Source organism: Ostrinia furnacalis, unplaced genomic scaffold (assembly GCF_004193835.3).
Source record: "Ostrinia furnacalis isolate ACB-3 unplaced genomic scaffold, ASM419383v2 OfSCF0322, whole genome shotgun sequence".
NCBI classification, from domain to species: Eukaryota; Metazoa; Arthropoda; class Insecta; order Lepidoptera; family Crambidae; genus Ostrinia; species Ostrinia furnacalis.
Genome location: NW_021130561.1, coordinates 818,464 through 835,470, shown reverse-complemented (window position 1 = coordinate 835,470; position 17,007 = coordinate 818,464). Strand labels below are relative to the sequence as shown.

At 40.4% G+C, this 17,007-nt stretch overlaps 1 protein-coding gene and 1 long non-coding RNA gene across 2 annotated transcripts; one reads left to right on the top strand and one right to left on the bottom strand.

The window, feature by feature from the left end:
- Positions 1-2,864: 2,864 nt before the first annotated feature.
- Positions 2,865-15,226, bottom strand: LOC114360409 (uncharacterized). Its single transcript, XM_028315128.1, has 11 exons — positions 15,133-15,226; positions 14,672-14,852; positions 13,914-14,169; positions 11,933-12,041; positions 10,555-10,783; positions 9,887-10,061; positions 6,621-6,684; positions 6,037-6,208; positions 5,180-5,435; positions 4,367-4,475; positions 2,865-3,574 (listed from the first exon to the last, which is right to left on the bottom strand). The coding sequence occupies exons 1-11, from the start codon at positions 15,173-15,175 to the stop codon at positions 3,369-3,371; spliced, it is 1,800 nt and encodes a 599-aa protein (XP_028170929.1). The 5' UTR covers positions 15,176-15,226; the 3' UTR covers positions 2,865-3,368.
- LOC114360584 (uncharacterized) lies at positions 7,619-9,410 on the top strand. The gene is made up of 2 exons (XR_003656527.1): positions 7,619-7,860; positions 7,969-9,410. It is a non-coding gene; the product is annotated as an uncharacterized LOC114360584 (long non-coding RNA).
- Positions 15,227-17,007: the final 1,781 nt, after the last annotated feature.

Below are 17,007 nucleotides of genomic sequence, written 5' to 3'. Positions count from 1 at the left end.
GTATCATCGTTGACTGTTCTTGCCAAGGGCTCGCTACTTTCGCTGGCGACTAAGGCTGGGTTACACCATCTTACTTTAGCTTTAACAAACTTCAAAAATGTGTCAAACCACATACAAAATCACTGGTTATCGTTACGTAGTCACGGTTAAAATAAGGTGGTGCCACTCAGCCTAAATGTCCATTTAAAGAAGTGTTCAACATGCGTTTAAATTTTTTGTGGTAAGTCCCAGAGGACTTTTAAGACACTACCCTAATATTCGTCCAAATCACCCAACACTATGTGGCATGACTCCTACAAATATCCACAAGTCACTTCTAGAATTATGAATTTAACTGTTTTGGTACATAATGTCAAGGTTTGACCTCGAGTCGGGCCTTTAAGTCCATCTTGTCCAACCAAGTCTATCAGTAACAAGTACTATAAAAAGGTATTTAGGAAATATTCATTACCAAAATAAAAGTAGGTAAATGATTGGTTAATTAGATAAATCTTCTAAACAAAATCAGTCATAGGCTCACCATAAAAATTAAGGTGCCAACAAAGTCAAAAATATTTTAATATTTCATTATTTTTTATACTAGTAAAGTAAGATTTTAAAAATCTCATGGCAGCTAGAAAATAATGTATTGCAGCTATTTTCTTAGATTTTAAGCAACTTCTTGTTGATCGTTTCATCTACGAAGACCCGCCCCACCAATTTTTGGTCGAGGGAAGTGCGGGGTGCGGGGAGTTTGATCCGAGCGTCATTATTGTAGTATGCGTGTGCACTCATGGATAATTTATCGTGTACCGATAACACTCAAACATTCGCGGAAGAATGGTGGGGGGGCGCGTCTTCGTGGATGAAACGATCTTTACATAACTTTTATAAACAAAAAGCAATTCTACACAAAGTTGCAATACTCATTGTTGTTGTTTGACTCAAATGTTGTTCATCATTTTCAATGCAATAATGTAAGTAAAAAATTAAATTATTTAGTTAAATTCATTGATGTCTAATAAGTATAAGATTGATGTTATTAAAAATGAAATGTAGCTTTAAAGAATATGTTAGTTGCCAATGTTCATAGTGTACAAGATCAATCAAGAAATAATAACTTTGATATAGGATTTGGGTATTGGTAAATTATTTTATGAACTACCAGTTTGATCAGTCTAAGTCTAAGTTGACCATATCTTAAAATATTATTAATCAATGCATTATCTCTTGATTTTTAGTAAGTAGCGGTTTTGTCCATTCTTCCATACTATAGTCCGGTCGCCGAGCACGTAGAATTTCGTCCAATGACCCAAGCTACCTATCCTTATTGCTCGCGCGTAATTATATTGCTGTCGCGCTCGTACAATCGCTGCTGCCACTCGTCGGTCATTGGACGAAATTCTACGTGCTCGGCGACCAGACTTTACCTAGTACCTTACATGGTACCTTTTAACATCCGTCCAAACACACTGAATTACTTTTTAAGTTGACTTGTTTTATTTTATTTGTGCACTAGTATTTCTTAACCCATTAGTGAATAAGTAAATACTGGCATCTTAATCTGTATTATGTGCTTTTATCTAATCTTTTTTTCTTTTACAATCTACTATTTCTAGTGCTATTTTTACCTATTCTATTATATCTAATCTATTTTTAAATAAAATATTTCTATGTGCTATATTCTGAAAAGTATTATGACCCTATACAATTCCAATATTTTAAATGTGAAAGTTACATAAACTGTACATAATAATATTTTTTAATTGAAAACATTTTTATACAATTATTATTGCTCATTTATATCCTGCATTTGTGGATTGCATTTTATTGATCCTTTTTATTCATTCCTATACTTATAATCTTTTTTATGGAACTAACTTTTGTAAATCTTGCTCAAATATTTGCAAAATAAAGCTCTAAAATTCCTCAATAACCCATTGACCCTATAAAGAGTTTTTCAGAGGTCATTGAGAAAAAAATAATAAAAATTGCATTGCAACATAGAGCTTACATGTATATTGTATACGTATGAAGATTGTGGGTATACCATAAATGAGATAATAAAAATAATGATAATAATCTGCCCCTATTAAAATTAAAATTCTGTATTTACTTCAATAGAAATAATAAAATTATGATAGACCAAGTCTGTATAGTTGTTAATTAATATTTTTGTAAATGTTAGTAGATGTATTATGGTAACATATTTTAATGGTATTAATATTTTGGGATTCTTGAAAGGAAACATAGCTTTAGCTATGTTTGCTTAGTTATAATTTTAATCTGATAAATTAACTTTTCTAATGAATCTCTTACAGAAAACTGAGGAGGTGTAAATATCATGCATTTTATTGAATTTATTAGTAGCTAACGCCTATTTTATCAACCTGTCATTATTATTAATTAATTATATGGATTTTACTTAATTTTGATCTAGAAAAGTTGTGTAGTTAAGGATTATTTCTTGTATTTTGAATTTGACTGACTATAAAAGAATAGCCAACATCTAAGATTAGTGCTAAATGTTGTATTCCGGTTGTTAGATTTAGATTTACCCAAGATGGCAGCCATCTTACGCTGGAATTGTTGACATTTTGACCATTAAGTTAAAGAGAACCACCGAGCTTGATTCGTTAAGATTTAAAATAATTAGTTTTTAAGCGAAAGCAATAAGTATCGTGCCTTTTAATGTGTATGTCTTGCCTTGTGTAAAAATGGAATTATGTGAAAATATTGCCTGTTCTATTTAAATGTGTCCCAAAGATATTTCCTAAGTCTTCCGCCGACTGCCGAGACCGACAAACTTTCCATACCTACTACATGTTGTAAGGATTTTTACGCAATATAAATGTAAAATTTTAATCAATAAATAAAATATTTTATTTAATAAATTCATTTTTTATTAATTATATGTCTTATCATACCTAAACATATAAATTAAAATTTTGTTTGACAAGAATTTGTAAAAACTAGATTCTTTAACTTAATCAGTGACGAATTTTGGCCAAAATAATGCTCTTAATTTTTATTAAGACACATTAAATCTCTAAAAGACTAGAATAGCCTTACTCGATTCATCAGTACTTCAAAATTCATGATCAACACCAGTTCATTTACAAAATGATCGTCTCTTTTCTGGACCTTGAAGATAGAGTTCGCTATAATCACTGTTTTATCCCTGGACCACATCGCGATAACATTCGGGAGACAATGGCTAAGCAAAAAAGCATCGAAGTATACGGGAATACTTGGCGATAATGCGAAATTGCCAATATTCGGGTTATCGCGATGTGTGTCCCAGGGCAAATCACATTTGGGACGTGGAACGATTGGCAAATATTTTGTTTTGGTGACGTGTGAGTCGAGTGCGGCAAAAAATATCACAGTTAAACTGTCAGCATGCGGGACGCTCCAGCAGTCACTTGCATGATCCAGGTGGTGTAGCTGTCGACTCTGGTCCACACATCGGGGTGGGTTCCGTCGCAGTTCTCGTAGTAAGACGCAATTCCGACTAAAACGTTGCTGATCACCGCCGGGGCGCCCACGTCGCCGTGGCATATGCCCTGGCCTGGCGCGAAGGTGCAGACGACGGCTGGAGAAAAAACTAGAGTTATAGGCGATGAAGTATTAAGATTCTTTCGTTCGTTCGTTTCAGCCAAATGACGTCCACTGCTGGACAAAGGCCTCCCCCAAGGTTTTCCACAATGAACGGTCCTGCGCTGCCCGCATCCAGGCTCTTCCCGCGACCTTTACCAGATCGTCGGTCCACCTAGTAGGAGGCCTGCCCACGCTACGTCTTCCAGCCCGTGGTCGCCACTCGAGAACTTTCCTGCCCCAACGGCCATCGTCTCTACGAACTATGTGCCCCGCCCACTGCCACTTAATTTTAGCGATTAGCTCAGTGATATTTTCGCAGGCCGTCGGTCCACCTTGTGGGTGGACTTTCCGCTTTCCGGTAAGTGGCCTCCACTCCTCATAAAGGTAGCAGGAAGGCGCTAGATGCAGGCCGCCACCAACCGGCCATTGTGGAAATCATTGGGGGAGGCCTATGTTCAGCAGTGGAAGTCCTATGTCTGAAATGATGATGATTTTCGCAGAGCTGCCAAACTTGTGGCAGTGGACGGGGTAGATTAACTCGTAGACAGTAGCCGTTGCGTTGGGATAGAAAAGTTTTCGAAAGGCAAGCGGACTGGTAGTGTAGGTGTGCTTCTTTGGTTGCAAAAATGCATAATGGTCTGAAGTGATATCCTCTGATCAAATAACTCCGATCAAGTTATATTTACAAGAAGCCTTATTTTTCATTTTTGAATCATGCTTTTTGTATTTTTTTAGATTGTTTTTTTTTTTTGTTTTATTTTTTTCCAGTACTGTGCTAAATACTCACAAGGTGTAATGCTGGCTTCTTCGGAGTCGGCGAAGGCTTGCTGACACTGGGCCAAAGGTATCTTCGGCAATAAGGCGGTCTTCAGGTCATTAAGCGGGCCACCGTCCAACTGAAGACATATTACAATCGTCAAATTGTTGCTTATGAGAAAATGCAAAAGAGAGATGCAGGTTATGGCGCGAGAGAGTTGATCTCCCCTGCCCTTTTGTCGCTATGTCTGAGAGTCCTCCCCCTGGACATGAGCTCCTGGCCTACCTGGGAGTCTTTAAATAGACTTCGGACGCAGGTTGGCCGTAGTAAGGACAATTTGTTCAGGTAGGGATACTTGGATGGATGATTAAACATGGAGTGCAGGTGCGGTTTTGTTCCCCAGTCGATGAAGCACCTGATGTCGTGCCCTGAGTGACCAAGCAACTGCACTCAGGAGGATTTGATGAGTGCTGCTGACAACGCCACTGTGGCGGAGTTTTGGGCTGACACTGTGTAGGTTTGTTGTCATCACGAAAATAAGAAGATTGTTGCTTATATGAAACTGCGACCGACGCAGTTGCCGCCACCATGATCACCAAATTATTTTATTTGAATTTACAAGGAAAACAATATAGTGTAACAAAAAGGGTTGAACCTGTTCTGCGTGCTATGTGCTCTACACATTGCCACATCAGATAGCTAATACGTCTTTATTTTAATTTATTGTATAGGTTTTTGCGAAGCTGTTGTAATTCGTAATGTACCAATTTATAAGGCATTAAAGAATAAGAAATAAATTGATGATGCACTCAACAAGCAAAGAAATCATCATGAAACACTTACAGATTCAAATCCCCAGCTGGCCACCCTCAGGCTGATACCATCAGGGACATCGTACCCTGGAGGAGGCAGGTACAGGATGTTCACAGTAGAAGTGATGGGAAGGAACTGCTCCAGGAACAGAACTGCAATGTCTGCTGTCCTGGGATACTCCTCGAAGTCAGGGTGCGCGATAAAGTGTGTGACGCCGACGTCAGTGCCTCCAGAGAGAGGCTGGGCGGAACCGGCGCGAACCCTCATGTTATCGAGGTCTGCGCCGCTGATAAAGACAAAATAATGGTGAGTAAATTCTAAATAATATGGAGCACTGAAGAGTTTTAAGTTAGCAGAGTCTTGTCCCTGTCAGATTGATTGTCCATTATCTCAACTGCTAACAAAACCCAACATTTCACTGTCTTTTGAAAGAGGGGTCTAAGTTCTACCAGTTCTACCTTCATCTGACTCCTTGCTAAGTTTCTAAGTTATTTTATTTAGTTTAAGCGGAGAACAGATATTTTAATTATCTTGCTTGTTGGAAAATGAAGATGCCCTGTGGGAAAACCTTGGAGCAGAGCTCAGAATCACCAGTAAGTATGGGCATAAATTCTTCTCTTTCTACGACCATTTTTCTTTGTACCAGACAATGATACGAGTAGGCTACAAAATTCTTGTTTATGTAAAGATGTGTTGTTGGTACATCTTTGTCAATAAATAAATAAAATTAGTGACTAAGTATACTGGCTACGTTTTATAAAGTCATCATGGTCACGATGGCACGTCAAGGTAACCACAGTGGGTTCTTGTGCAGTTGTAATAGGGGCGAATTTGCAACAAAATGGGTAACCTGATATGCTGTCGTTTGTACCTACCTGAATACTTACTCAAAGCAAGACGCAGCAGTCATCACATGGATAGACGAGACGAGGGAACCCACGCATCTCTGAACGGTGATCTGCGGCCGCGGGTAGTAGTAGGTGATGGCCACCACGGAGGGAAACTCCTCGACGGGCAGCGGGCTGCCTCCAGTCAGGCGGGATCCTGGGGCCGCTGATGCTGTAAGGTTAGAAATGTTGATGAATACTTCGTTGATGAATGGTTAATAGCAGATTTTTGATGGGTCATAATGAAAAGCAAACCTTGGCTGACTATAACAATAACATGCTTTGCCAAAAAAATCCAACAACTGAAAGAGTTCCACTGGTTTCCGGGGTTGAATTAAAATTATCTTGGAAATTGATAATAAGTAGGTATCACCACATCAGACATCACCCAACAGAAATCACATGTAAACAAAATAGAAGCAAATTTTAATTTTAAATCACAAATTAGTTTTTAACGATGTCCTAAGACTCCTGGAATTCGTATAACTTATATGTCTATTGGATCACTTCACGCACATTTTAACTTGTATGATTTTAACTTATTGTTAGTACTTATGGTCAATACGGTCATGGACTTCACTCACCAGCGGAAAGCAAAGCCAGTGCGCATAGCACCTTGAAAGCCATGTTAGTGATAATCCAGTTTGACTATAGGTACCTACTCTTTTAATTAAGTACGGCTGCATCTTATATAAAAATTCGCGAATAGTTTAGCTACTGATAAGTGCAGAAAGCCCTAATTGATATGTTTTGTACAGGGTGATTATAAGCATTTAATTTTTGATTCAGTGTATTTTTTGTGTATACCTACGAATAGTTCTTTTATGTGCCCTATGAAAATCACATTATGTCCTATGTATTTATTTAAGCACTCGTCGTAACTACTCTACCTTTTAAAGGTTACTACCTAAGTATAATAGCATAGCAACGTTTCATTGGCTTATTTCATTGGTCAACAGTTTAGGTATGGTGTTTTTGTAAGTAACTTATGTACAGAACGGATAAGTATAGCGATCTAGCTTCTTTAGCTTCGTTCATTTAAAGTTTAGGAAAAATCTTACACATTTTCGACACACGCTGTATAATGAAATTAAGATAATAATTACAGTCAATCGGACACGTACGCATTATCTAATACCATTTACCGATAATCTGCCACCTTGTCTGCAAGTGCACCACTCCGGAAACACTAGAAAAAGCCCCGGTTTTAATTGCGTGGTTTCATCGTCTCACACCAAAACCTTAAAAAACTTATCTTTTTCTTCTCCAATACCTACTAACTGATCGTGGAAGAATTTATAAAGGGAAGTGATTTTTCTATTGAGCTATTAATATCAATGGATTATAGGTACTTGTAGGAGTTAGGTATACAAATACCTAGCGGCCGCCCGCGACTTGTATCACGCGAGGACCCTGTTTAACCCCCTTAGGGGTTGAATTTTACAAAATCCTGTCTTAGTGAGGAGTACCTACGTTCTAAAAGGAACCCCCATGCAAAATTTGAGACTCCTAGCACTTGAGTTTCTAAAATTTCGTGATGAGTGAGTCAGTCAAACACACAAACAAACAAACCTACTTAGTGTTCTTATGGTAATAGTAAGTACTTAGTTAGGCAATATCTAACAGTATCGCCACGCGTCGTAGCGTAGATATCATACATCAATCAGCTATTGGAGTTGTTTTTTTTTTGGTGGAGTAACTACTTAGATACAATTCAGGGGAAGACCGAGGGCAATCAGTACACACTGGTATGACGTGTCACCAATCACCATTGACTCTGGCGTCAATCCTTGAGTGCCTTTTTCAACGGGTCACACAACTCCAGTAAGTAGTTACCTCTAGCACGAACAACTTTCGACTTCGAATCGTTTGCGTATTTGAAAATTCTTCCGTGCTACCTTGTCTCATACTAAGTTCACATGCCTCCTACAGGATCCAGTCGGTGTGGCGGTCGATCCTGGTGAAGGTATCGGGCGTGGAGTCGTCGCAGGAGCTGGAGTAGTAGGACGCGATGCCCACCAGAACCTCCCCGATGATGATGATAATTCGGGTTGCAGACCAAGAGCTAAGTTACTTTAGCTTAGCTGACGCGGTTTCCATAGTCGTGTGCAAATGTAAACTATAAAAACACTGGAAAACTGCGTCAGTTACGCGAGCCAAGCTAACCTTGCTAGGAGTACACTCGTATGACGCTGACTCGTACGAGTGTACTCGGACGTGACTCGGTCCGAGCTGTCTCGTAACGTGTCAACCCGGCTTAAGCCGGGTTGACACGATAAGAGTCAGTTCGGACCGAGTGGACTCGGATTACTACTCGGACGCTACTCGTATCGTGTAAACATGTAATCCGAGCGCACTCGTACGAATGTACTATGACAGAGCGGACTAGGACGCTGCTCTATTTTTTCTATCACTCGGATCTGAGCTCGGACAATTTTAATTAAAAATAATGGCGGCGTCAAGGAAAAAGTGGTCGGAACGTGATACTGTCAGGTTCGTGGAACTGTATGAAGAAGAAGAAGTGCTGTGGAACGTGAGACTTAAAGAGTATAAAATCAAAGATGCCCGAAATGCCGTTATTGAGCGCATTATATTGTTCAATTCTTTTATTAGTATATCTGAAACAACTGTGATACCATGCAATAGCAGATCAGTCTGTTCCATGTTGAGTAGATCAGTGTTTTCCGAGAGTTGACACAAAATTGGTGCAAAATTGAATGAGCTTTGATAAGAGTACACTATGAACGTGTAAACCACTATAGGAGTACACTCGTATGACGCTGACTCGTACGAGTGTACTCGGACGTGACTCGGTCCGAGCTGTCTCGTAACGTGTCAACCCGGCTTTATTAAGCCGGGTTTTCACAGTATGAGTTGGCTCGGACCGAGTGGACTCGTACGAGTTAGGTCGTATAGGAGTACACTCGTATAGTAGAAGCCGGGTTGACACGTTACGAGACAGCTCGGACCGAGTCACGTCCGAGTACACTCGTACGAGTCAGCGTCATACGAGTGTACTCCTATAGTGGTTTACACGTTCATAGTGTACTCTTATCAAAGCTCATTCAATTTTGCACCAATTTTGTGTCAACTCTCGGAAAACACTGATCTGCTCAACATGGAACAGACTGATCTGCTATTGCATGGTATCACAGTTGTTTCAGATATACTAATAAAAGAATTGAACAATATAATGCGCTCAATAACGGCATTTCGGGCATCTTTGATTTTATACTCTTTAAGTCTCACGTTCCACAGCACTTCTTCTTCTTCATACAGTTCCACGAACCTGACAGTATCACGTTCCGACCACTTTTTCCTTGACGCCGCCATTATTTTTAATTAAAATTGTCCGAGCTCAGATCCGAGTGATAGAAAAAATAGAGCAGCGTCCTAGTCCGCTCTGTCATAGTACATTCGTACGAGTGCGCTCGGATTACATACATGTTTACACGATACGAGTAGCGTCCGAGTAGTAATCCGAGTCCACTCGGTCCGAACTGACTCTTATCGTGTCAACCCGGCTTTATTAGCTTTTGGTCTGTAGCCGGCGTAAGGGGACGATTTTTGAGCTAGTACCTACGTTGCTAGAAACACTCGCATAGAATTCAGGCAATATGCAAAACCACAGATGTAGTACGTAGGTGGGAATCAGATAGGTAACTTCTTACCTACCTATATCGGTGACTCGATGTATGTAATCCGCACAAAAGATTTATTTTTTCAGGGCAAACTTTTTTGTCTATTTTCGTTCCCGCCTACTTTTTCAAAAGCCCCGGCAATAATAACACACCAACAGTCTTTTATTTTTTATTTATTGGCTTTCCTACACAACAGGCGCGACCCTCACAGGCGAAGCCGCACTCCTGCTGTATGGAGGGACGGCCTCCTGCAGGATCCAGCCGGTGTGGCGGTCGATCCTGGTGAAGGCGTCGGGCGTGGAGTCGTCGCAGGAGCTGGAGTAGGACGCGATGCCCACCAGCACCTCCCCGATGATGATGATAGTGCGGGTTGCAGACCAAGAGCTAAGTTATTTTAGCTTAGCTCTTATAGCTGACGCGATTTCCATAGTCGTGTAAAAATGTAAACTATAAAAACAAAAACACTATGGAAAACTGCGTCAGCTTTGCGAGCTATCTAAAGAACTACTTATGCTTCTTAGTTCTTGGTTTTCAGACCGCGTACTTAGGGGGACGATTTAAGCTAGTAGGTATGTTGCTACCTCAAATCAGTCTATGATCTGAGGTTGCTACGAACGCTCGCATAAAATTCAGGCAATATGCAGTACCAGTACCACAGTATTACGTACGTATAGGTAAGAATCAGATTTGGTATATGTATATGTAATGTAACTACTTATATCGATGACTCGGTGTAGATGTAATCCGCGCAATAGATTTTTTTCAGGGAAAACTTTTTCGTCTATTTTCGTTCGCTGCCTACTTTTTCAAAAGCCCTAGGAATAATGACACACCAGCCACAAAAGTCTTTTATTTTTTATTTTATTAGCTATCCTACACAACAGGTGCGACCCTCACAGGCGAGGCCGCACTCCTGCCATATGGAGGGACGGCCTCCTGCAGGATCCAGCCGGTGTGGCGGTCGATCCTGGTGAAGGTGTCGGGCGTGGAGTCGTCGCAGGAGCTGGAGTAGGACGCGATGCCCACGAGAACCTCTCCGATGATGATCGGAGCCCCGGAGTCTCCTCTGCACATGCTACGGCCGGCCGCTTGGGTGCAGATCACCTCTGGAAGTTTGGAAGGTAAGTCATTGTTCTTAGTGTGGAGGAAGGTAGTTTTGTAAAATCTAATAATTATTTATTTAGTGATTTGTTGTGCACAAATTACTGATATTCCCGTTGAGCCACACGTTGATTTTACTTAACCAGAAAACGATTACGAGTTCATGGGACAAGCTGCTTTCTAATACTTATTAAACTACTGTTTAGCCAGGATTTGTACCTTATCAGGCCAGGCTATGACATCCAGTGAAGGTTGTCTTATTATTACCTCCCTGGGTACCTATATCATAAACTATCATGAAACCCGCACACATAAGCATGTTACCTACGCTTCATTAAATTATAATAATAATAATAATAATAATCCGAGAGGGTCTGCAGGACTTTCACCTCTGGCTTGCCTTAACCGGCCGGCCAGAGTGGAGTCGCTAGAGCTATATGCTCCAGGGGTGGAAGTGTTAAAGGGCATAACGCCGCGAGTAACCTCGGAGAAAGCGCAGCACACCTCTCTACACCCCTGAGCTGGCAGACGCCAATGTTGCCCCTCAGTCCGGTCTATACGACCCATGACGCCAGGGGGGGCCCATTTAGTCGCTGGCTAGTCACCGCCTGCCATTTTTTCAGTCCGAGACTATGAACCAGGCAGGTGACCCGTAGTCTCCATCCATAGCCCAGTAACCAGTCCATCCATCCTTCATCCATAACCCTAGTCCATTCTCCAATAACTGTAATAGCTCCTGTGCACAGGCTGGGGATGGTCTCTGGCTACATCCCATGATATAGTCAGAGACTAGATCCAGCATGTGCACCACTTTAACTTTTGTCGATTATTTTGCGCTTAAAACGGCCTCTACGTGTTGGATCTGTATCCCCACGCAAGCCTTATAAAGGACCGGGCCACTTTTGACCCGTGAGCTCCAAAGCGTACAAACATAATAATAATATTCAAATTCAAATTATATTATAGAAGAGAAAGAGAGACAGAAGGAGCTTGGTAAGGGGTTACGACGAGACTATTCCCGCCTTTCGTTCCCACCGCTACCTACAGCTATTGTGTAGCCAGGATCTACAGCTTGACCGCCAATAAAAACCTGAAGGTCAAGTTTTTAAGGGGTAGGCTATCTCCGAAATCTCTGTAAACTTCTGGATACGTACGGTCGTAAACGTTGATGTTGTCATCATCAGCGAAAGCCTCGATGCACTGCTGCAGCGGGATGGTCCTGGTGTCGAACACCTTCAGGGTGTCCAGCAAGGCACCATCCTCCTGGAATGCAGAGTTAGGGTGTGAACATCAAGATTTGGAATTAATTTTTCGAGCTCCTATTGACGGTTAGGAATGTATTGTGCTCCTACCAGTACCTAGTTGGACCTAGAGGCAATGGTAGAAAATTATCGTTACTATCTCAACAACAACCGATAAGTACGAATTACGCATTGCGTGTAAAGGTGGTTTTGGTTTTTGGAAAAGTTGTTATTGACTTTGACTAGACGCTGCTTCATTTCATGCAAGTAAGTATTTTTTGTAAGTCGTATCTTCGAGTACGTACTAAGTAGGTACTTTACGTACTTAGGACTAAGGTACACCATCACCACCGCCTATATTATATTAATATTACCTATAGGACGTAGCGAATTGATCGTCAAATTCAGAATCTGTCACGTGTCTTAGTTTGTCTAGCTAGCAAGCTAGTCTAGAATTTAGGCCTAGACCAGCATCGCACGAGTAAGGAATGATTTAGAGTAAATCCTTTGTTCGGTATAGGACAGATTCTGGGATTTGACAAATTCGTAATGAATGACTGTGTTTATATCTCAGTTAGGATTATGAATGTTGATTAAATAAATGTAATAATTAATTTCTTATCTGACACTTAAGTAGTTTATTATATTTGTTTGGGTATTATGGGTAATACATTTTAACGTAATTTATGATAGCCGATACTAATAATCAATATTGTGATATTCATGATAGACCGTGATGAATTGATGGAAGGGAAAACCGCCCCGATCTTATTGTTAGTACGTTCTATTGTGAACCTCTTTTATTATGTCAGGGAAAAACTGTGACGCATTGAAGAATGTAGATATCTAGTTACATATTAAATGCCGCTGAAGTGAAATTGATAAGTAATCGTTATAATATTATATTATGCCTCGTAGCAACATGAGCCTTTTGAAAGGGTCAAAAATGTGACATGGAAATCATATTTTCTGCACTAGAGAACGTAGCACGCAGAACTGACGGTCAGTGGGGTTGTAAGGCAGTAGCGGCGTAAGGGGGGGGGATGGTCCGCCCCGGGTGCCAAGCATAAGTTACTCCCCCCTGGAAGTCGCTTTGAAGGAACTAAGTCAAACTATCTGATCTAAAAAGTCTGACAGTCCCCCGAAGTCAGAAGTCCCCCCCCCCAGGCTAGAGCTGTGTATAAGTTGCCCCCCCCCCCCCCTAGGTCAGAGCTGGGAGCTGAGAATAATTCTCCCCCCCCAGGCGTACGACACCATGTNCTAGGTCAGAGCTGGGAGCTGAGAATAATTCTCCCCCCCCAGGCGTACGACACCATGTCTTGGTGGTTGATGATGTAATAATGACGTCAGATGATGGTGATCTTGAGTGAGCTACTTAGGTACTTACTTAGTCAGCCCCCCAGCCGATGGCCCTCACAGTGTATCCATCAGGGATGTACGTCTCTTGCGGAGGGATGTAGATCACTCGCACGCTCTCGCTTATGGTGACGTGTTGGGTCAGCACCACTATGGCGGCGTCGGCGGTACGCGGGCTCACCACTTCTGGGCCGTCTTTAACCTATTAGGGGCCCTGGGCACTTAAAGATCAAGGGGGGCCCATATCATCTGGAGAAAGGTCTTTTGAGTAGACAGGGGCCGGCCCCTCGGTCGCGGGGCCCTGGGCACGTGCCCAAAGTGCCCAGTGGGAAAGAGGGAGGGAGGGCTTGTTTAGCTACAGACGTCTTGTGATAAAATGATGATTATGATAATACTTACAGCTGTTACTGAAGTCCTACTTACCTTCCGTCCATCGGCAGTACGCAGGCTCTCCACATAGTCTGGGTTGATGATGATGATGAGCTCATTGATGACGTCAGATGATGATCATTACGAAGTGAGCTACTTAAAGACTTACCTCCTCAGCCCCCCAGCCGATGGCCCTCACAGTGTACCCATCAGGGATGTACGTCTCTTGCGGGGGAATGTAGATCACTCGCACGCTCTCGCTTATGGTGACATGTTGGGTCAGCACCACTATGGCGGCGTCGGCGGTACGCGGGCTCTCCACATAGTCAGGGTGGATGATGATGTAGTAAATGTCGAAGAGAGTGCCACCTTCGATGCTGCTAGTGGAGCCGACGCGGAGCTTGTAGTTTTCGACGTTTGGGTCGCTGGCGAAAGAGCGGGAGAATTTGTAGCGATGAGACTTGCAATATTCGTCAACAGATGTCGTTTCTTTAGTTCGGACACGGATTAAATTTCGAGGTGGAAATGAAAAGAAATGATTCCGTGGTCAAGAAGAAGTTGTTCTTGACCAACTACTATTTTGCCACATTCACGGTTAAAAATTATTTAATAATACTACACTAACACTAAACTACAACTTGTAATTTAAACAAGATTTTTTATTCTCGAGCTATCAGAAAGAAGGCTTCTTGATTTTAATTTATTGCTGTAGCATAATTAACTAAAAAAGTATGTAAAAGTAAAAAGTAAACTTTAAAAAAGTTTTAATGACGCTTCCCGCGCAAAACTCAGGTTACACTTTTTAACTTTTTTTCGCAAGACTGCAACGGTATAAACTTAGGATGCCTACTTAGATTCTTGTGCAAAAGAGATATTTTGTAAAATCAAGGAAAAAATCTCACGTTGTAAAATGTAAAACATTCATACCTAAAACAGTGAGCCGTAGTCAGCACATGCCACGAGGATATGATAGAGCCAACGCATCTTGGCGTCTGCTCTCCAGTTTCAGGGTTTGTGTACACTATGGACACCACGAAGGGGTAGTTGTATATCGTGGCGGGATATCCCCCCACGATGCGCGTGTCTGGGCCCTGAGAGGTACATAACACTGAAAAAAATAATGTAAAATTAAAACTGATTGTCTATAATGTCTTCGCGCCATGATTTAAAATGAATGAATGAAAAAGATACAATACCGGGAACCGGACCCGGAAGTTCACCAATTTAGGGAAGCGATCGTCATCTGTTTATAATGTTGCCAACTATTGGGTACCGGATAACATTTAGGGAAAACCGGAGGCATTTTTAAATTTATTATTATTTTTAACCGCTTATTTATTTGAATTCAATATTATAGTTGCATGTTAAGTTATTATATTAGTACTCACCAGCTGACACGATGGTCAATAGTAATAATAGTGAGAATTTCATATTTGATATTCTAATAAACTTACAATAACTACTTATTAACCTTACGACCTAAACCACACTGCTTTTACATCAATCATTTTATTCAATTTATATTTAGGTATTAAGATAATCTCAAATTGTTAATCAAATTGGATTAACTTACCTCACTTGCTTTGTATTGAAACATAAATAAATGCTGATAAGTAAGTATGCCCAATTTCCCCGACCCGTCTGGCCAGAGCGTGGGGAGTGTAGGCCAAATCCTCCATTTGCCTCTGGAGTCCTGCAGTGGAGACTAACCCCCTTACTAATAAAACTTACACGCTCGGTGATCAGTGTTTTAAAGTGACGTTTAGTATGGAAATGTCATTTTAAAACAGTGATCAACAACTGTGTAACTTTTTATTAGTAAGGGTAAGGGGGTTAGACTTAATGACCGATGATGATGATACCCAATTTACATGCCTGACTTATAAAATTTGAGCTTATGGCCAACACCAACTATCTAAAAATAATTTATAGCCTAAACTAGTTTAAAATAGTTTTTCTGCAATTTAAAATAGTTTTTATTGGCTTTCCCACAAGATGATAAAGTTAAATAAATTGTTCCAATAAGTAGGTACAGTGTTGAAATTAAGGGCCAATGTAATGTCTGATGTCGTATGTAAGAAAGAGGTATACCCACTGTTTAAAATGTTTTTTTATTTTTATTTATTTATTTAGGTACAGCAACAGAATACAAATTAGTTTTTACAATGTTAGTATTAATATCCGTATTACATACTTACATTACATTTGATAGAAGTGGCCAATAATCTTATAAACCCAAAAATTGCTGATACCAGCCTAATCTAAAGTAATAATACAATATAATTTAACTACTTATTTCAGGCACATTTGACATGAACCACAAGTGCAAAAACAAGGATATATTATGATGTATAGGTAGGTATTATTATTATTTAAATTAAAATAAATAAATACTAAGTGTATTTACTGAGAATCTCATTCAACAACATACAATAATTAAGAGATAATCTACCTCCAAGTTATTTAATGAACGGGTAAAGCGATTGAATCACGATAAAGCATAGTTAGAGGATCCTTTCCATGAAAAGACTCAATTTAAACCTAGGCGCAGATCACCGACTTTTAGTTGGCTGATAGTTGGGTTGTGATTGGGTCAGCTCGACCCAACCACAACCCAACTATCATTGGTCACCGTTAAAGACATAATATATGGAAGTCTAATCAAAATCGGGCCTAACTATCGAGCTAAAAGTTGGGGGTCTACGCCTAGGCTTATCGTTACACGAGTAGTTCACGCATATACCTACTCGTACGTCATAATTTAGGTAGGTACCTATAGGTACATTCATATCTACTACACACACAAAGTATAAATCATTGGATATAAAAGGTGTAAACAACGTCATTAAATGAATTATTATTATCAACGTTATCAGTGCAGATGTTACGGTCAAAGTGATAAATGTGAAAATTATGAATAATCGCCGGTTATTATGAATAATTACCGCATGATTTGGTAAATGTGATTAATATGAGGTCATTTATGTGTGTATAAAACTAAATATAGGCGGCTTAGGGGTGGCCCAAGGGCCACCCCCGCCGCACCTTAACCTATTTTTCACTTTAAATCAAAACATTATGTTATAGGCATCATGGAAAAGTAATATTATGCAAGAAACATTTCAAACTAATTATGCCCAATTATATTAAATATCAAAACGTTCAAAAGTTTGGCTGTACACGAGCACGTACACAAGATGTTGTTCTCTTTTATGAAATTTGTTAGTACTAAGGTTGAATTATTAAATAATCACTGTTAAATG